Genomic DNA, 22,161 nt, shown 5'->3' with positions numbered 1-22,161 from the left:
CCCCTGCTCAAGCAGCAGATACTATACAATTTGAGACAAGTCATTTCTTAAAAACCTCCAGTGATAAAAGCAAAGTGTTCCATTGGTTAATTGTTCTAACTGTTAGGAAGTTTCTCCTTAATTTTAGGTTGTTTCTCTCCTTGATTAGATTCCATCCATTGTTTCTTGTCCTGCCCTCTTGTGCTTTGGAGAATAATTTGACTCCCTCTTCTGTGTGGCAGCCCCTCAAATATTGGAATGCTGCTATCATGTCATCCTTGGTCCTTCTTTTCTCTAGATTAGCCACATCCAGTTTCTGCAACCGTTCTTCATATGTTTTAGTCTCCAGGCCTTTAATCATCCTAGTTGCTCTTCTCACACTCTTTCCAAAGTCTCAACATTGTTTTTGTACTGTGGTATCCAAAACTAGATGCAGTATTCCAGGTGTGATCTTACTAAGGTTTCATAAAGCGGTACTAATATTTCACGTGATTTTAACACTATGCCTCTGTTTATACAATCAAGGATTATATTAGCTTTTTTTGGCTGCTGCCACACATTGCTGGCTCTTATTTAAATGATTATCCACTAGCACTCCAAGTCCCTCTCCCAGTTACTGTTTTTGAGCCAGGTTTCGCCTAATCTATACTCATACATTTGGTTTTTCCTGCCTAAGTGTAAACTAGCTTTTCTCCACATTAAATTTCATTCTGTTGGATAGGGCCCATTGTTCAAATCTGTCAAGATCTTTTTGGATCCTGAACTTGTCTTCTGGTGTTGGCTATTCCTGCTAGTTTAGTGTCATCTGTAAATTTGATGAGTTCCCCTTCTATTTTCTCATTTAAGTCATTTATGAAGATTTTGAAGATTACTGGGCCTAAGACAGAACCTTTTAGTACACCACTGCTTACTTCCCTACATGTATATTTAGTACCATTAACTGTACTCCTTGAGTACAGTTTGTCAGCCAGTTACAAATCCACATCTGGTAGTGATGTTGTCTATCCCACATTTTTCTAGTTTACTAAAAGTAGGTCTACTTTGTCAAATGCCCTACTGAAATCTAAGTATACTATGTCCAGAGCATTTTGCTGGTCTATTAATTTAGTCACTTTGTCAAAGAATGAAATAAGATTGGTTTGGCATGATCTGTTTTTAAAAACCCATTCTGGCTTGTAGTTATAACTTTATTTTTTTAGATGTTTGCAATCTAATTTTTAATTATCTTTTCCAGTATCTTCTCAAATATTGATATTACACTGATTGGTCTGTAGTTTCTGGGTCTGTTTCCCCTCCCCTTTTGAATATGGAAACTAAATCAGCTCTTTTCCAAACCTCATATAGTTCCCCAGTAGTCCAGGATTTTTGAAAGATGTGGTACAATGGTTCCGAGATAACATCTGCCAACTCCTTCAGAACTCTAGGATGTAATCTGTCAGGTCCCTGTGATTTATATTTGTTGTGCTATGCTTGTGATAGGAGTGAAAAAGAGCAGAATAGTTCTAACTTTTTTCAGTTTTTGTGCTATCTAAACATCAACACCTCTGGGTTTGATAGAGTCCAGAAAGCCAATGTTTCCTGCGTCAAGAATGAGGTTCAGCTCTGTGTTTGGCTATTCAAAGAAGGACAGGCTATAAGTAAAAAAAGAAATTACAGATGGTGCTTGGTTTACAACTGCAATTGGGACTAGAAATGCCATCATTAAATAATGTAATAATAAAACAAGATATCATGTGATCACACAGCTTAATGATGGCAATTCAAGCACAGGTATCCATTGCTAAATGAATCATCATGGGTCATTAAGTGAGGATATCATATGGCAACTTCACAATTCCCTTTGCTTGCTGAAAGCCAGCAAAGGTCATAAATGTTGACCACAGAGACACTGTGACAGCCGTAACTTTGAGAACCAATTGTGCCACTTGTTACACATGGTCACATGTTTGAACAATCACTGAATGAGTGGTCATAAATAGAGAAATACCTATAGAGTTGTGAGGCCAACCTAGAGGTCAACATCTGATCACAAGAAGATGTTCAGATTTGTGAGTACAAGTTCAGTGGAATGACAGAATTAGAACAGGATTCATGAGGCAGTCCCTCTTATAAGTAATTTATTGAATAAGTACTATCACTTTAATCTCACATACAGTTGCTTATATTCCATATATAATGTTAGTCTCATTTCACTGCAGATATTTCTTGAAAAGTTCAATACAAACAAAGAAATTGAATTACACAAATTTTAGATTTAGAAGATCTACACTCTAAAATTTCAGAAACTTAAAAACAGAAAATGAAGGAAAAATATCACTATACTGTATTGTATTATACAGATCAAAAGCCTTTTGAAGAAAGCTGAAAATCAAAATCAAGATGACAATTTAGAAAGTTTATTTATAAAGCACCAATATGTTAGGGGATACAGCACTGCACATAATTGCCTCCCCACCCATGTCCTCTTTTGCATTTACTGTAGATCAATCAGAGGGATGAATCTCTCTTGGCCAAGTATTTTTAATACTGCACATACCGGCAAGCTGATTAAATAATGTATGTTATGCATTAGACTATGGCAGGTTTATATACTGCATTCTCAGTGGAATGGACTAAGGAATAACTAGCTGTTCATCTATTCCCCAGAAACTACAATTTTTATTTAAAAAAATCAGTATCTGTTTGTATAGTCACAATATTTTTTTTCTTTTGAAATCAATGCATATTTTCATCAAGGATCCTTTTAGGAGAATTCTCTTTATTTACTGTTTAATATGAATATATTATTTGTACTACCTAGTTAAACTAATTACTGATCTCTGATCATTGTTAAAAGCTGAGTGTCAGGGCTCCAACAGATCCCCCTCATTCAAAGCAAAAGTCTCTAGCCGCATCTCAGAAAAAGTCGATTTTAATTCCCTCCTTCATTTTTCATGGGAACAGTTATTGGGTATATTTTTCCCTACTTAATCTCAACATTTAATTAATCACATTTATATGAGTGTATTAGATAGACAGGCAGAAATTTTCCAGTTTTCATTATTTTTTAAAAAATTTGCTTTTGTTGTTACATATTTATATTACTTTTTTAAAAAAGATTGTACGTGAATTGTCATTACATACACACATCTATCTATCTATCTATCTATCTATCTCTTTATTTCCTTTCAGAATAACACACTTTATACAAAACATAGACAGGATAAATAATAAACAAAAGAACACAAGTCAGACGATAAACAGAAATGAAGAAGAACTCTAATTAAATTTCTTTTACACCACAGAATTCATTGTCCCAATGGTACTTTTTCAAGAGGCAACTGGACTTTCTGGTTTTTCTTTGAAGACATTTCATATCTCATCCAAGAAGTTTCTTTAGCTCTGACTGGATGGTGGGGAATGGATTTATACTCCTTGCAGACAGCTGGTCATTTGTATTCTTTTAGTGAATTGTTAAGATCACCTGTATGTTTATCTGTGTCATCAGGGTCACCTGATGGTGCAAATGGACATGGAGCCTTTTTGGAACTGTTGAAAGGACTGTATTGTAGACAATAGATAGACGATGTTGTATCTCTTTCCCTCTGTTGAGAGAGAGCTGTTCAATTTTGACATAGATGGCCTCTTTGACTCCTCTTTCAAACCAGCTATCCATTCTGTCCAAAATGTGGCCTTTGCTATCTTCAAAAGAGTGGCATTTGTCTTTTAAATGCAGATGGACTGCTGAATCTAGTCATGATGGGTTTATTCTCCTATGTTGTGCCATGTGTTTATGAAGTGGTTGTTTTGTTTCCCTACTGTACAGATCAGCACATGGCTCACTGCATTGTACTGTATATGCCATGTTGCTAACTTTGTGTCTGGGTGTTTTATCCTTGGGGTGGACACACTTCTTGGCTTCATGTATTCTTAGGTTTGAAGCATGCACATATGTTGGCTGGTTTGAAAGAGGGGCCAAAGAGGCCATCTGTGTCCAAATTGAATAGCCTTCTCTCAACAGAGAGGGAGGGATACAACATCATCTATTTCCAGTCAATAACACAGTCCTTTCAACAGTTCCAAAAAGACTCCATACCCATTTGCACATCTCAGAAGATCCCAGGACACAGACAAACCTCCAAGTGGCTTCAATGATTCTCTAAAAGAATGCAAATGACCAGATGTCTGCAAGGAATATAAATCCCCACCATCCAGTCAGAGCTGAAGAAGCTTCTTGGTTGAGAAGTGAAATGTCTTCAAAGAAAAACCAGAAAGTCCAGCTGCCTCTTGAAAAAGCATTTTTGGGGCAACCATGACCTGGATGATTGAGAATTTCCATAGATGCAGCATTCATTATCTTTCCCCATAACTTTCTATCCTTGCAAATAATATTTGTTTTTAATCTAGTTTAAGTTATGCCTTTGGCTTTCAAACTTTAAATTACTAATTGTAATGTTTTTCAAATTTTAACAACTCCAATAACATATTCCTCAATCTTCTACTTCTTCTCAAGGCATTAAGTCTTCTTCTGAATTGGGTATGTTAGTGCATTGCACATAGTTTCTGACAAAAGGTTAACTAGTAAAGTCATCTTCACATTAGAGATTCTAGCGTGCACAGAATACCTCAGGATAAAATTGGACTTTGCTTGCATTTGTGATATGCTGCCTAAAATATTCCCAAACTGATTAGTCTTGAGTTTTTATCATCAATATGAATGCCACATGAAGCATGGAAACAAATAAAGCGAGCATCCTACTTTACTGTTTTATTAAATTACTGAAAAGGAACAAGGACTACAAAAGAGACAGACAGAATAACACATCATTAGACAGAGAACTAAAACTTTACTATAAAAGAAAATTATGTAGCCAAACCTAAAAGAAATGCATTTAAATACTATTTTAGGGTGATAGTTTGTAACATGAATCTAATGTGCAACCTAAGTGTGCAGCCTCACAGCAATACCTGGGAAGATTTTTGAAAAGATAATCAAGCAACGTATTTGTGAAAACTTAGAGGTAAACGAAGTCATAACCAGAAGCCAACATGGGTTTAGCAAAAACAGATCATGCCAGACAAATTTTACTGCATTCTTTGACAATGTGACCAAATTAGAGGACCAGCAAAATGCTGTGAATTTAATTTATCTGGACTTAAGCAAGGCATTTGATAAAGCAGACCACAATTTAATAGTTGATAAGATAGAAAATGTGGGTTAGACAGTGTCCCCATCAAATGGATTTGTAACTGGTGATCAACCGCACTCAACGTAAAATCCTTAATGAAACTGCATCTAAATGAAGGGAAGTGTACAGTAGGGTACCCAAGACTCTGTCTTATGCCCAGTACTCTTTAATATCTTCATCAATGATTTAGACAAAGGGATAGAAAGGGAACTCATCAAAGCTGCAAATGATACCAGGCAGGAGTAGGCAAAACTCCAAAAGACAGGCTCAAGATATCGAAGGATCTTGACAGACTTCAACAGAGTCATATCTAACAAAATGATAAGGGTCTACATTTAAACAAGAAAAAAGAAATGCAGAGGTATAGTATAGGTGGTACCTGATTCAACAGTAGTAATTGAAGAGGGATCTTGGAGTCCTAGTAGACATTCACTTAAATATGAGCCAGCAGCATGCTACGGCTGCCAAAACAAAAAGCCAGTGCAACCCTAGGCATTAACAAGATAGAATCAAGATCACATGAAGTGTTAATACCACTTTATAATGCCCTGGTAAGACCACACTTGGAAAATTGCATCCAGTTTTAGCTGCCATGATAGAAAAAAGATGTTGAGATTCTACAAAGAATGCAGAAAAGAACAACAAAGATGATTAGGGAACTGGAGACTAAAAGAAAAGTTTTAGGAATTTGGTATGTTAACTAGAAGAAAAGAAGGATGACATGATAGCAGTGTTCTTGTTAGATCTGGAGGAGTGGGCGCAATAATGGAGACAAGGCATCGGGTAGTGACTCAACTCTTTAATAGTGACTTCAGAACAGAGCAAAACACTTGGGCAGCAGCAGCTCTTTATAGAGCTGGCTGCCGCAATAACCAATGGGAACGAGTTTAATCGCACTTAGTCTTCCAATCAGGGATGGCCGCTGTCAGCCAATCAGGTTAGCGAAGGCAGCCAATCATGATCGCTTACTTGCGGACCAATCAGAACTGCAGGTTTACAAGCCTGCAGTTGGAGCCGAGCTCGAAGAGTTTTTAATAATGAGTTTATTTAGTTAGTTCGTAACACCCTCCCCCTAGGTTCCATCTGAGGGGTGGGGTGGCGTATTCTCGCAAATAGGCAGGCCGTTTCACCTGCCTATTCAATTTCCGCTGTTCTACCGGTTTCCGTTCAGGTTCCAGTGGATCGTTTGTAGAACCGGTGGTGACAACGGTTCCACTGTCTTGCTGGGTGAATCAAGGCTGTTTTCTTGGTTGTTTTCTGGGTTCTCTGGGCTTGCTTCCCTGACTGGGCTGCTATGTGGCAAGGCCATCCCCTGCTCGGGCTTCCGTCGGGTGGTGAGTATCCCCTGGCTGGTTGTACAGTCTGCTGTGCTTCGCTGATTGGGTCCTCTGTTATTTCTATTTCGCCCCCTCGTCTTCCCTTCCCCCAGTTGGAAAATCAGGGGTGAGAGAGAGTTAGGTGCCAAACGGGAACAAAGTTGGTCTATATGGCGCTTCCACAGTTTGCCGTCATTAGTCTGCAAACGGTACGATCTGGGGCCTGTTAGCTGCGTGATGGTAGCGGGACCCACAATGGGTCAGCCGAGAAGTTTTTCAAAAACTAAATCGCCTACCTTGAACGCATGCGACACTTGCTGCTGGAACCGCAAGGTTTTTCTGGCGTGTAGGTTGGGTGTGGCGATCGAGGTGTGAGCGAAGTTTCCGGCCCATCAAGAGTTCGGCCGGGTTCTGTTCGTGGTGCTGTGCAGCGTGATGTGTTGAAGAAGAAGCATCCTGTTTATCTTGTCGTCAATATCGCTATGTTCCATTTTGTGCAATGTTTTTTAATGAATTGTACCATACGCTCGCCCTGCCATTGGCCGCAGGGGTGAGCCGGCGGTTAAGGCATGGCGGATGCCCGTCCGCTATGTATTGCTCAAATGCAAGGGCAGTGAACTGGGGGCCATTATCCGAGACTAAAAACGTCCGGCAGTCCGTGCGTAGCGAATAGTCTATTTAACTTTTTAACGACGGCTTCTGTTGTGGTGCTTTTCATTTTGTGGACTTTGAGCCAGTTTGAATAGGCATCCACCGTTATTAGAAAAGTGTGTCCCTTGGTGGGTCCCGTAAAATCAATGTAGATGCGGGACCAGGGGCCACGAGGTGGATCCCATTCAGTTGGAGGTGCCTTCGGTGGGGCAGCGCGGATTTCCTGGCACTTGTTGCATGTGGCCACCCAGGCTTCTATTTGTTTATCGATACCTGGCCACCACATGTAACTTCTCGCTTAACGCCTTCATCCGCACGATGCCTGGATGACCGTCGTGCAATAGTTTTAGGACGCTGTGTTGTAATTTTTAGGAATGATGACTCTGTCTCCCACAAAACGCAGCCCTTCTGTGAGAACAACTCCGTCTGTCGGTTTTTAAATGGTGTGAAGATATTGTCGGGTTCGTTGTCAGGCCAGCCTCGTTCCACCCAGCTGAGGACCCGAGCCAATGTGGGGTCCTTCTTTGTTTCCGCTGCGATGTCTCGTGCAGTCAGGGGTGGCGAAGGGAGAGTTTCGATCTGGAGCGCAGTAAGGGTTGGAGCTGGATCGCTCTATGGCTTCCGGCAGCGGAGAACGGCTCAAAGCGTCAGCGTGGGGAATGGCTTTCCCGGGCGGTGTAGCAGTTGATAACTGTATGTGGCTAGAAACTCTGACCAACGGGTCATCCTTGGTGATAAGATGTGGGAGTAGGCTTGTCCCCACTAATATGCCAAGCAATGGCTTGTGGTCGGTTATTATAGTAAACCGTCCATAGACATATTCATGAAAACGTTTAATAGCGGCTACAATAGCAAGAGCCTCTTTATCGAGTTGGCTATAGTTCCTTTCAGTCTTTGATAATGTTCGGAAAAGAAAGCAATAGGTGCCTCATTGCCGTTTGGTAGAACATGGCTTAAATGGCTCCCACCCTGAACGGCGGCGTCACACGTGACAGTTAAAGGCAAAGTCTCGTTATACTGCATTAATACAGCGTCGGAGGTCAAGAGATCTTTTACTTGCTGGGCGCTCGTTCTTCCCCGTTGTCCCCAGACCCAGGAAGCTTTCTTGTCTAGCAGACGATGTAGGGGCTCAGCTACAGTCGCCTTCTGGGGCAAGAAGATATTATAAAAGTTAATGAGTCCCAGGAAGGCTTGAAGGTCTGTTTTATTCCTAGGTCTGGGGCGTTTTTTATGGCTGTTACTTTTTTTTCGGTAGGATGAATTCCTTTTATCAAGGAGGTACCCCAGGAATTCAACCCTCTCAGTACAAAGTTGACACTTGTCTTTCTTTACCTTTAACCCGCGTTTTTGAATTTTTGGAGAACCGCTCTGAGTCGGGTCTCCAACACGTCTCTAGTGGGGCAGCTATCAAGACATCATCGAAATAAGGCACGACCCCTTTATGCCTTGCAGCAATCGCTCCATCAGGCTTTGAAAGATGCCTGGTGCTACACTCACGCCGAACTGGAGCCTATTACATTTAAACGCACCTCTGTGCGTGACGATAGTCTGGGCCTCAGCAGTCTCTGCATCTACGGGTAGTTGCTGGTATGCCTGGGCTAGGTCCAATTTTGCAAAGATCTTTCCGCCGCTCAGGGAGTGAAGAAGATGTTGAACCACCGGTACAGGATAAGCGCTTTGCTGAAGCGCGTGGTTTAGGGTGGCTCGGTAATCCCCACAAATTCTTATCAATCCATCCGGTTTTATGGGTGTTACAATCGGGGTTTCCCATCGAGCGTGATCGATCGGTTCTAACACCCCTTGGGCTATCAATTTGTCCAATTGTTCATCAATCTTTGGCTTGAGTGCGAAAGGCACTTGACGAGGCTTAAGGCGTATGGGCGCAACATCGGGGCTGAGGCTAAGCGATATGGGGACCCCTTGTACTTGCCTAGCTTCTCTGTGAATATGTCCTGGAACTCCTGGACGAGGGCGGCTTCCCAGTCACTGCTCCCGGTCTGGTGAATGCCGGCTAGTTCAATCCCAATGGAGCGAACCACTGTAAGACCAACAAACTGCGCCGGTCTCGATCGACGATGGTAAGAGGCAGAGTTGCGGTGTGGTCTTTAAAGGAGACCTGGACGTGGCGGGGGACGCAGCAACGGAATTCGGTTTCCTGGTAGTCCCTTAATATGACTTTCTGGGTGCTGAGGTCTTGACGATGGATGTCAGGGATCAGCTGTTTGAAAGTCCTCCACAAGACCATTGATAGGGATGAACCCGAGTCTACTTCCATTATGCATGGACGATTCTCAATGGCGACCCTCACTCGGATCTTCCTTGCATCCAAGGATGAGGCGTGACTGATGGTGATGGTTTGATGCGTCTCTTCTCGTCTAGCTGATGCAGCAGGCGCTCGATTTCTGTAGTGATAGTGGTTCCATTGGTGATTCAGGCGATCCCGGTTCACGGGCGGGCTACCCGTAGCTTGGTGGGAGTTGTTCTCTCTCGGATTGGACTTGACCCCGCTTGCTCCTGCAGACCTTGGCGATATGGCCCTCTTTCCACAGGAACGGCAGAGTGCGTCGAGGAATTTGCAATCAGCTCGCGGGTGATTTGCCCCACAACCGGCGCACTGACGTGAAGGTTTTTGGCTCCGCTGGTCTCGCTGGTCGCGCTCTGACCGGAGTCGGTTGACCTCTTCTTCCTCACTATCCGATGGGGATTCGAGATTCATGGTGCGCCGTTGTTGAGTGCTTTTCTGGGAAAGGCGAAGTATCATTGGCGAGTTGACGGAGCAGTGCGTTGGTGCGGCGCATTCGAGCAGCCGATTTCCTGGTTGCCTCTGCTGCAGTAGCGTCAGCGATGACATCTGCAAGATCGATGTCCCCTTTGGCCATGATCTTGCTCTGTGCCGTATAGTCATCTAATCCCAGAACTATGCGGTCTCGCATAGCTTCTTCGAGGTTTGAAAAACCACAGAGTCCACCCAGGTTCTGGAGGTCAGCGATGAAGTCTCCAACGCTCTCACCTTTCCGTTGGTCCCTCTGGTAAAATTCGTGTCTTCTGATGAGGGCACGCATGGGTGCATAATGGGCCCGAAGAATAGGAGCGAGGTTATCCCAATCCATTGACTTAACCTCTGCAGGCTTTGCAAGTGCCTTAGCCATTTTGAAAATGGCAGGCCCGCAATGGGTCAGGAAGACCGCTCGTTTCTTGCCAGGCAAAGCGTCCTTCAGGTTGTTGGTCTCCAAAAACATCTGGAACCTGTCCATATACGAGTCCCAGTCTTCGTTAGCAGGGTCATATGGAGCGGGTGGTATGGCGCCGCTGGCCATCTTGCCGTTGTTGACGCTCTTTCAGCCACGTGCTCTGTTCGGTGCACAGCGAGTGCTCAGTTGGCTCTATTGTCTCCGTATCCCATCCTCATCGCCAGTGTTAGATCTGGAGGAGTGGGCGCAATAACGGAGACAAGGCATCGGGTAGTGACTCAACTCTTTAATAGTGACTTCAGAACAGAGCAAAACACTTGGGCAGCAGCAGCTCTTTTATAGAGCTGGCTGCTGCCGCAATAACCAATGGGAACGAGTTTAACCGCACTTAGTCTTCCAATCAGGGATGGCCGCTGTCAGCCAATCAGGTTAGCCAAAGGCAGCCAATCATGATCGCTTACTTGCGGACCAATCAGAACTGCAGGTTTACGAGCCTGCAGTTGGAGCGGAGCTCGAAGAGTTTTTAATAATGAGTTTATTTAGTTAGTTCGTAACAGTTCTAATATCTAAAGGGCTGCTGCAAACAAGAATGGGTCAGCATATTCTTCAAATCACCTGGAGGCAGGACAAAAAGCAATGGATGAAAACTAATCAAGAAGAGAACCAATCTAGAATTAAGGAGAATTTTCCTGACAGTTGGAACAATTAATCAGCGGAACAACTTGCCTTCAGAAATTATGGGTGCTCCAACACTGATGGTTTTTAAGAAGAGATTAGACAACCATTTGTCTGAAATGGTATATGGTTTCCTGCTTGAACAGGAGGTTGGATCTAATTCCAACAACTTTCAACTCTGTTAACCACTTCTAATTCTGTTAACCTGCCCAAAATTTGCAAAACAGTTTGGGGGAGGGAAACACGCGTGAGTGCAGAGAAAGAGAGAGAGAGACAGACAGACAGACAGACAGACATGTACACCAGCTTGGTATAGAGGCTAAGGTATCAGGCTAGCAACCTGTAGGTTCTAATTTTGCCTTGATATGTCCAGACAGTCTCCAAGAATGAATGGAAGAATATGATTATATATGCATTCCTTTGTTTTACACACACACACACACACACACACACACACACACACACATCAATCTGAGAAGAGGTAAAATGGACAATTTAAAACCCACACACATATACTCCTACATGCAACTAAATACAACGCTCAATTCTGAAAAATATGTATATAATAATGTTTAAATGTATTTTGAAAAGTGATACTGAAAGAATTAAGCCATCAATCAATGAAGTTCCCCTAAGATAAGTGCCAGTCTTTCAGGGAAATTGGAAGATGACAGAGAATCCTGAGATAAGTGCTTCTATTTATAACAGCAACATCCCTCACTTGACCTTAGAAATAATATCGTACCAGGAGGAGCAATCGGGTTTGAAGCATTAAGTATGAAATATGCATATGAAATATAAGCATATGAATGCATATTGTATGAAATATAAGCAAACAAGTAAATAATCCTTAGCATTTAGAAGGTATTAAATGTTTTATATACATTAATTTGGATATTATATTGCAAAATAGAGTAGCATTCCCAGTGTTACAGATTAGGTCGGAGTAGAAAAAGGCTATGAGAAAGGCCTGCCTAAATTTCCATTATTAGTTTGCATAAGCCTGCAGTTGGGCTAAGGTCTGAAGCACATATTTCTTACAATGGCATACGTGTAGTCCTTGATTTATGATCATTTGTTCAGCAACCATTTAATTTATTATGATACTAAATGAAGGGACTTATGATTCCTGACTGAAATTATTGCACACTGAATCACCTCTGTGATCACAATTGCAATCAAGATGCTTCAAAACTCGTTCACATTTACAAGTGGTTTCAAGTGTCACACAATAACGTGATTGCCACTTACAATCTTTCTTGCTAGTTCTCCAGAAAATTAATGCAGGGAAGGCTGAAAAGTCACTGCTGCCCAGCAAGAAATTTTCTCTAGTCCCTGGCTGAAAAAGGTCCACACCTAAATCCGAGCAGGATTTTCAGCCACAAAACATTTTTAGACCAGAGTGTAAAGAATTCTGAAAATTTTCACTTCTGAGGCTGAAAATCCTCTGTGGCTGAAATCCAAGCAGGATTTTCAGCCATGGAGGATTTTCAGTCCCGGAGTGGAGAGCCCAAGTGATTTTTCAGTCCCAAGAAAAGCCTCTTGACTCTGGAGCTAATCTTAATACTGTATAACAACATCTGCAATCAAATCCAACTATGAATTGATTCTAATCAATCAATTTTCATAACACTGTCCTACCTCTATTTCAAAAAAGTAGACTTACTTTTTAGCAGAAAATGAAATTTCAAAACCATCTTGTTCCATTTTAATCATTTCATTTTATCTGAAACTTACTGAAGTCCACTGCAGGTAGACAGGGCAACATATGAATCTGGATTTTCTCTGATGTGACCTTGATAATAACAGTGTTCTCCTCCCTGCAATTAGAACAAACACTATGAATTCATTTTATTTCCACCATGTCACAAAGGCAGTTCTCATTCAACCCCAGAATAAGTTGTAAAGTCAGATAAGCTGAAATAAATGGCTGAATAATACAGCAATATTTAATGGGCCTATATATCCTGATCAAAGGATTGGCCCAAACTAAATAATTGCCTTTTGTTGTTGTTGCTGTGCTCACTCTTGCTTAGAATGCTGGCTTCTAATTGAAGAAGACAGGAAGGGCAGAAAATTCTGGCACGAGTTCTGTTCTTTCTTTTTTTGCTTTTATTTATTAATCAAATTAGTCACCATCCATATCACTAAGTAACTCTGAGTGGTTTACAAGTAATAAATGTTTAGACAGTATACACTTTTAAACTTACACAATTTTTAATAGATGGGTCTAGTGAAAGAATTAAAGAATTCTTTCAAGTGGATTTTACTTACGTATAGATAGTCCTTGACTTACGATCACAATTGAGCCCAAAATTTCTGTTGTTAAATGAGACATTTGTTCAGTGAATTTTGCCCCATCAACCTTTCTTGCCACAGTTATTAAGTGAATCACTGCAGGTCTTAAGTTAGCAACACAGTTGTTAAGTGAATCTGGCTTTCCCCTTGACTTTGCTTGTGAGAAAGTTGCAAAAGGGTACATGTCCTTTTGGACAAAGCAATGGTCATAAGTATGAACCTGTTGCCAAGCACCTCAATTTTGGTCACATGGCCACGGGGATGCTTCAAAAGTCGTAAGTGTGAAAAAATGATCATAAGTCACTTTTTTCAGTGCCGTTGTAACTTTGAACAGTCACTATATGAAGTGTTGTAAGTTGAGGGCTGTCTGTACTTTTTTTTCCACAAAAGTTTATAAAACTTCACAATAAATGTTTGCAACTAAATTGAGACAGAAAAATAGTTCTGCACATCTTCAAAACAAATAGATCCTAGATTGAATATGTCAGTGGATTTCAGTTTGAAAAACACTGTTTTAAATACTTTTTGCCTGCTTGTAGTAACTGCTTTCCAAAGCAACATTCTAACACAATCTTTGCTTATAATTCAAAAGTTTATTTCTCTCCTTGCAATGGTCATTTATCAAATCAGCTTTGAAGACATGTGCAGGTTTTCAACAATTTTTTTTTCAGATAACAAAAATCACCCTGCAGAAGCATAACCTATTGTTATAATAGAAATATGATTGGTTTGAAATATATTAACTTTGTCACTAGTTAAGTAATGTATTCATGCTTCAACTCATATAGTATATAAAATAATCTTCACTGGTTGTGAATCCAGTGAAATATAAACAAACCTTAAATGAATCAATATTGTATTAATAAGTATTAATAAACATTAAGTAAATACATTTAAATTAAAAACTAACTTTATGCAAAAACTAACTATATGTAGAATAAATCTCTATTTCCCTAAATATATTAAATTGCAATCAATAAATATGACATAAAAATCTCGCTTTCCAAGTTGAGTCTTCCTATCCTAAAAACTTCATTTCCAGATGGAAGTAAAATGACACTTTCCATCATTCTTATGTAGATGTCCTTTAACAATTTGTTTCCCCAAGGAAAGCAGAGGCAATCAGTGACATCATTTGTTAGTCACAATGATGCCCTGACCTAGCCAAGCTAATGAGTTGTCTGATATTTCTGAAATACCAACAGATGATTAACCTTTTTGTTTCCTAGCAGGCAGCCATTGTAAGGGAGCTGGGTTGAGAAATCATTGTTCTCAGAATGGAGGTAAGATCTAATTGAGGTAAAATCTAATGCTTAGATCTGGCCAATGGGGCTGTCCTGGAAATAGCAAGGGGCCAGCCTGCAGTGCCTCTTCCAGCAAAAACAGAACTCATGAAGGGTGCGCATGGGGGCCCCAAACTCCGTTTTCACTGGCTGAAGGTTGCAGGAGGCTGTTGCAGCTGAAAACAGAGCTCGGGAGCCCTTTTCCTGTCAGAGATCTCAGGCCACCACAGGCGCCCCCAACACAAGTGACATCATGCTGGCCATACCCACCCTGACCTTCCCCACCCTGGGCCTCCTGATGTGTCCCTCAATTAAATTGAGTTTGACACTCCTGGCCTAGAAATTCAACACATTAGGGAAACATTATTCCACTTTAATCAAACTTCAAGACTCATCTTGAAGTAATGCAGAAATGTAGAAAGAGATGGCTTATAGAAATAACTTTTAAAAAATCATAAAGATGTGGCAGAATTGTTGAATGGCATCAAGAGAGAAAGTGAATAGGGCTGTAATCTGCTGAACATGCTGTTAGCCATGTTTATCAACTAGCCTTTTTTAATTTCTCTCCTTTGCTCTCTTTTTCTATTGATATTTTTCATTGGGTAAATTTGGGATATATTTAAGACTGAGACTGATGAATGGGAAGTTATGTACTTATCCAATAAAGAAGATCAATGAGAGATGCCATTTGATAATTACACACTTGTTATTTTATGGCAATCAAAAAGGGAATGTTCAAAATGTTTGTGTCTCATTGCAGAATTCTATTCCCTTCCAATTACAAATGATGCAAGAATTTATTAATTGTTTATGTTAGGTGACAACATATCAATTTACCCAATTGTTTGAATGTATGCTACTGTTTGGTGGCTTGTTTTATAATATAGTTCCATGGTTCTAACTTTGTAGTTATGTAATTACAAAATTACATAATTGAGTAGCTTGAATAAATCTCTAAGCAACAATAAATGTGACAAGTAGATCTCTGAGACATATACATATAATCATAGATATCTATTCTACATATTTTAAGTCACAATAAGTATTTTGAATAAGAAGATATGTAGGAAACTGCAAAGCTTAAGTGAGATGTCTGCATTGGTTTTTATTTGGAAAGTCATCTAGTTTTTATCAAAAGCATAATATATAAATCATTATTCTAAATATCAGATCTGAAAACAAGGCATAGTCAACTGATATTCAGGAACAATGCAAATACTGCATCAACTCTAGAAAAGTGTCTTTAATGACAAGGGAGTCCTGTGCTATTGATGTTTTATAAAGTCAGCTGCAAGGCATGGAAAGATGGCTTTCTGACATCTGGCAAGAAAGATACATCAGCATCTGCTCAGAAAGCTGTTTCTTGATTGCTTTGCTTAAGAGCAAAGAAACTGGCTTTGAATAGCACCTACAAAAAGGGAAGAAAATTAGGGACTGTTTTTCTTGCCTTCTTGATTCTAAACAAATCATAATAATTACTAGCAGGAAATGCAAACTCTAAGGCAGAATTCTTGACTTAATTTACTCTCTCAACTCTCTGACATGTCACACGCACAGATGCGAGTCAGTGTACATCAAAACATGTTATATACAAACATGTATAAACCAACCTGGTGTTTTCTGAATATGTTACAACCAGGGGTGGGATTCAAATTTTTTAACAACCAGTTTTGTGGGTGTGGTTTAGTTGGTGGGCATGGCAAACTCAATATCACTCACATCGAGGTACGCATCTCCTCGCCTGGCCTCTCATGATTGTGGGGATGCTGCAACAGTTGTAAGTGTGAAAAATGGTCATAAGTCACTTTTTTCAGTGCTCTAACATCGGTAGTTATGAAAATCATTGAAAGGCTAGTGCTGTCCCACCTGAAAACCATCACGGATCTGCTATTAGATCCCATGCAGTTTGCATACGGGGCAAATAGATCGACAGATGCTGCTGCTAATATGGCTCTGCACTACATCCTACAACACCTTGAATCTCCAAATACCTACGCAAGGGTCCTCTTTGTAGACTTCAGTTCAGCATTCAATACCATCATTCCAGACATTCTTCTAGCTAAACTAAATCAGCTAGCGTACCTGAACATACTTGTAAGTGGATCATAAGCTTCCTAATAGACAGGAAGCAGCAGGTGAAGCTAGGCAGGATCACATATGATACCTGCACAATTAGCACAGGGACCCCCCAAAGCTGTGTTTTCTCCACTTCTCTTCTCCCTATATACCAATGACTGCATCTCAAACATCAGTTGCTGTTTAACATCTGTTAAAATACTGAAGTTTGCAGATGATACAACAGTGATTGGTCTCAATTAAGAAAATGACAAATCTGCATACAGACAGGAGGTTGTACAACTTGCCTCATGGTGTAACTGGAACAATCTGAAACTGAATACACTCAAAACTGTAGAAATGGTGGTAGACTTTAGAAGAAACCATCCCATACTACCACCTCTTACAATACTAGACAACACAGTATCAACAGTAGAGACCTTCAAATTTCTAGGTTCTATTATATCACATGATCTAAAATGGACACCTAACATCAAAAACATCATAAAAAAGGCACAACAAAGAATGTTCTTTCTGCGTCAACTCAGAAAGCTGAAACTGCCCAAGAAGCTGCTGATAACAGTTCTACAAAGGAATTATTGAGTTTGTCATCTGCATCTCTATAACTGTCTGGTTTGGTTCTGCAACCCAACAGAACAGACACAGACTTCAGAGGATAATTAGGACTGCAGAAAAAACAATTACTACCAACCTGCCTTCAATCAAGGACCTGTATACTGCAAGAGTCAAAAAGAGGGCTGTGAAAATATTTACAGACCCCTCACATCCCGGACATAAACTGTTTCAATTCCTACCCTCAAAATAATGCTATAGAGCAGGGGTCCCCAACCACCGGGCCGCGGACCGGTACCGGGCCGTGGAGCACTCTTTACCGGGCCGCAAAGAAAAAAAAATAAAAAAATGGCGGCTTTCTTCGCCTTCGGTGAATGCTGCTGGGATCGGGGATCAAGGACACAAATGAAAGAAGGGGAGGGAGGAAGCAACCGAAGCCTGTCCTGCTCTCTGGCTCAGCTCTCTCAGTCGCTTTCGCTCCTCCACCAGCCCAGGAAGAAACTGCTTCGAAAGAAGCCGGGAGGCTTTCCTGTCGCCGCAGCTTCCCGAAGCGCCCGTTTCACCCACCCCACCCGCCCGCCCGCTCGCAGTTCAATCCACAGTGCTCCGTTCTGCCTGCCTGCCTGTCTGGTTGTTTGGGAGCAGCTTCGCTGAGAATAATAACTATTCGCCTCTTTTTATCAGCCGAAGCTGCTCCGAAACGAAGAAGGCAGGCAGGCAGGCAGGTAGAACGGAGCACTGTGGATTGAACCGCGAGCGGGCGGGCGGGCGGGGGGGGGTGAAACGGGCGCTCGGGAAGCTGTGGCGACAGGAAAAGCCACCCCACCCCCCACCCGCGGCTTCTTTGAAGCAGTTTCTTCCTGGGCTGCTGTAGGAGCGATAGAGTGACTGAGAGAGGAACGAGGCAGACACCTGAGGGAGGGAGGGAGGGGGAGACACCTGAGGGATGGGGCTGAGGGAGGCAGGGCCGAGGCGCCCCTGAACTTGGTGGTTTGCTGGCAGACGTTTTATTACCCGACTAGGTAACAACATCAGATGTTACCTAGTCAGGTAATGAAACGTCTGCAAGCAAACTACCAAAGTCGGATTCTCTCCTCCCCCGGTCCTTGAAAAATGTTTCTGCTTGAAACCGGTCCCTGGTACAAAAAAGGTTGGGGACCACTGCTATAGAGCACTGCACACCAGAACAACTAGACACAAGGACAGTTTTTTCCAAACGCTAAACAGTTTTTTTACTCTGCTAAACAAATAATTCCCTCAACACTGTCCAACTATTTACAAAGTCTGCATTACTATTACTACTATAATCTTCTCATCACTCCTTATCACCCATCCACTCCCATTTGTGACTGTATGACTGTAACTTTGTTGCTTGTACCCTTACAATTTATATTGACTGTTTCACAGTATGATTTGACTGCTTATTGTGCCCTATGACTATTATTAAGTCTTTAAGTTGTACCTTATGATTCTTGACTCTTGACAAATGTATCTTTTCTTTTACGTACACTGAGAGCATTTGCACCAAGAGTAATTCAATCAAGAATTCAAGAATTGGCCAATAAAGAATTCTATTCTATTCTATTCTATTCTGTTCTGTTCTGTTCTGTTCTGTTCTATAAATACATCTCCTCAAAGAGGGCAAAACCCAACATAGTTGAATGCATGTGATGTTTTAATGTTCATCCCGTTAGTTCATTGTGATCTGATAAATTAAAAGATTCTTAACAAGAACAGTATTGTTATATAATAGTTTGTTCTTGCTAGGTCTTCATAATTCCTGCTTATAATATTTACTTTCAAGTGGTTCTGACTAAAGCCAATTTCAAATACAAAGTGTTGTGAAGTTGCCATGTAGAACTAATAAATGAACAAAAACAAAGGAGGTATATATTTGACTATTTAATAGAATGCCTTTTATGCACAGAATTATGCACAGTACTCATTATACCACATGAGCATTAGCCCCAAATTTCTTCAGTATTACAAAAGTCCCTGGAGTGGGCAGGGAGTTTTGCACTGAAGGAAGGAGGAAAAAATGGAGTTCACCAAACAAAGCATAACTGGCAGCAGAATACATCTCCATGAAACAGAAACACATTGTGCACAGTACTTTAACTTTAAAATTCTAATTGGGCTACCCTAGGAGAAAGTAAATTATGCAAGTCAAAAATCTGAATAGTTTACCTCCTGGGAGGAGGAAATGGGTGAGAGAGAGGGGGGGGGTAGAAACTGATTTCCTGAATCAATTTCTTTTCTGTTTCTGAGAAAGGATAACAATATTCACGTTTTCAATTGTCAACTTGACTTAACTTAGCAACTTGCAAAATAAAAAAGAAAGCTTATAGAGATTTATTGAATTTGCTCAGTACTAACTGGAATGAGAAATAGTTCCAACTTTTCTGTCAGATGGAGAGAAAAGGGGGTTACATTTCAACTTCTTTATTAGCTCATTTTGATAATGCAATTACACATACAGTGAACTTTTTAAAGGCACATAGCACATGCATATCTTCACAAAAATGCTGCAAAAATACTCGAACAAAACTAGTTTAAATATCTTTATAGCATGCAAAGATTTAAAAAATCTCACCACTGTCCAAAATGTGAAAAATCAGCTTAATTTTTCATATATAGTGACAATATAATTAATAATGAGTTGCCATTTTAGTATATGAATGGAAAATTGAGGACGTTTTGATATGGGATGAAGCAAGCTAAAGTTTAGTTGGGGAAAGGCTAGAAGCATGCAAAGGCAATGATGATGGACAAGAAACAAGAAAGGATGAAATGTATGGACTGGATTTGCCTTAGCTTATTAAGGCAAGACCTAATTTCTGAACCAGCTGCTAGACAAGGAAGGAGAACTAGTGAGAAAATTAAGGCACTTTAGATCATAATCTTCCTGGGACAAGATACTAGGCCACAGAATAGGCAAAATATCACAAACATATGGGAACATTTTTGTGTGAAAAACTAACTTTTGGGAAACATAGTTAAAACACAATAAGGTGACAAAGTTTCCATAATAATAATAGTAATATCTTGTTCTGGATTATTCAAAAAGGACAGACAGGATACCTTCTTAAATATGTAACCAACAAGGAGAGAAATAGACAGGAATGGAAATCTATGAAAAGAATAGATAAACATCTTGACCAAAAATTAGACAACATAATTTCTCCCACCTTTTCTTTAGAAGCTACTTAGGATGCATGTGTTTAAGAACAAATAAATAGCATAACTAATGCTTTACATAATAGGGTATATATATACATCCTGGAGCATTTGCTTGGAACACAGATCAATACTCCATTTATTCTAAGAAATATTTCATATTAAGTGCTTTCCTATCTAAGTTACTTCACTACATAACTTAGATAACTTACACAAATAACAATAATAGTAGCATTATATCTGTCTCTACAATGTGGGTGTAATATTTGTTTTGTCTAATATCATCTTCTAATGATTCCACAGACATGACCACTCTGCTTTTGTTACAATACTACCCACCATAAACACATGCAAAGTTTGTCCCTAAAGTTGGCATTGTCAATTCTTGATGGGGAAAAAACCATTGGCACATCACAGCCAAAACTAAGGGTGAGAGACAGATAATATTTTTTCTTTACAATAAACAGTGAAAGAGCTGTCGTGTTGTTTCCAGTAACAATACACCAGCCATGAAACATGCAGGTAATACACAAAGTAAAATTGTGGCATATTTGGAAAATTAGAAATAAAAATATGCTGATTCCAAGCTATGGAATAAATTCCCTCAGGACCTGCTCTCAGTATTTTCAAAAGGTAATCAAGTTCTTTTTCTTCAGCTATGCATTCAGTAAGCTGGTTTAAACATGATTTTTATCTGTTTTAATGAGATTTGAAAGTATCTTCCTTTCTATCTTCCTTCCTTCAATGAATATCAAGCTATTTGTTTTTTAAGAAATCACCTAAGCTTGATAGATTTAATTTTTCTCTTTCTTAAAGTTCATCCTGCTGGGGTTTTTAGGAAGAAACCAGTTATAAGCGCTCACTAGAAACTAAACAAGTATCAGTGGAGGATTTAGAACAAATCCTATTACATCGGTTGAACTGCTAATACGCTTATTAAAAGTAAAAGTATGAGTTTTAGCATGTATTCCTCCATAAGAGGCGTCTGACATGCATTTACCCTTTGTGATCAAATATCAGATGAAAAATAAATAATTTTTTTAGGAATACTTAAAGCCACACTGGAAAAATAGAGATAATCTGGAGATAATGATCATTAAATAAAGCAGACTGGTTTTGGCTAAGCTATATCTGAAAATGCACACAGAGTACGTTATTAAATAAATAAAAGTCAAGACACAGAAACACATGCCAGAGTGTATAGCATGGGAGCTGGCACATACAGAAAAGCTACAACATACTACAGAAATTTAGCAGAGGTGGTATTTAGCAGGTTCTGATCAGTTCTGGAGAACCGGTAGCGGAAATCTTGAGTAGTTCAAAGAACTGGCAAATACCATCTCTGACTGGACATTTTAAAGTATCCTTCCCCTGTGCCATGCCCACCAAGCCACTCCCACAGAACCGGTAGTAAAAAAAAAAAATTGAATCCCTCCACTGTAATTTAGGCATTATGATTACAAGTGGGGCAAACAAACAAAAAACCCCCAAATGTTTTAACTCCTTTCTCCCTCCCTCCCTCTGCCTCTCCCTCCCTCTCTCTCTCCCCCACTTTTCCTTTAATGAACAACTCAAGATGGCAAACATATCAAATGCTGCTTCCTCCTCCTATTTTTCCCACAACAACAACCTGTGAGGTAAGATGAAGTGAGAGAGATTGGCCCAAGGTCTTTCATGGCTAAATTGGCACAGAAACACACCATGTCCCAGTTTCTGGCCTGGTGCTTTAACCACAAGACCAATCTGGTTCTTAGTGAATGGATTATAATGGATAATAGATCTCAAGAATCATTTT

At 40.3% G+C, this 22,161-nt stretch overlaps 1 protein-coding gene across 4 annotated transcripts in view; it reads right to left on the bottom strand.

Annotated features, from left to right (window-relative positions):
• Nucleotides 1-22,161, bottom strand: part of ADAM22 (ADAM metallopeptidase domain 22) — a 183,606-nt gene that overhangs the window by 66,999 nt on the left and 94,446 nt on the right. For all 4 annotated transcript variants that reach the window (XM_087945154.1, XM_087945157.1, XM_087945155.1 and 1 more), the window contains exon 5: nt 12,718-12,800. In XM_087945154.1, coding sequence (XP_087801280.1) covers nt 12,718-12,800 — 83 coding nt within the window. The remainder of the gene's footprint in view (nt 1-12,717; nt 12,801-22,161) is intronic.

This window comes from Notechis scutatus, chromosome Z (genome assembly GCF_049901735.1).
Source record: "Notechis scutatus isolate UNSWTSFEM ecotype Mainland chromosome Z, rNotScu1.2, whole genome shotgun sequence".
In the NCBI taxonomy this organism is placed as follows: domain Eukaryota; kingdom Metazoa; phylum Chordata; class Lepidosauria; order Squamata; family Elapidae; genus Notechis; species Notechis scutatus.
Note: the sequence above shows the minus strand (reverse complement) of the source record. Positions and strands in the feature narration are given on the sequence as shown.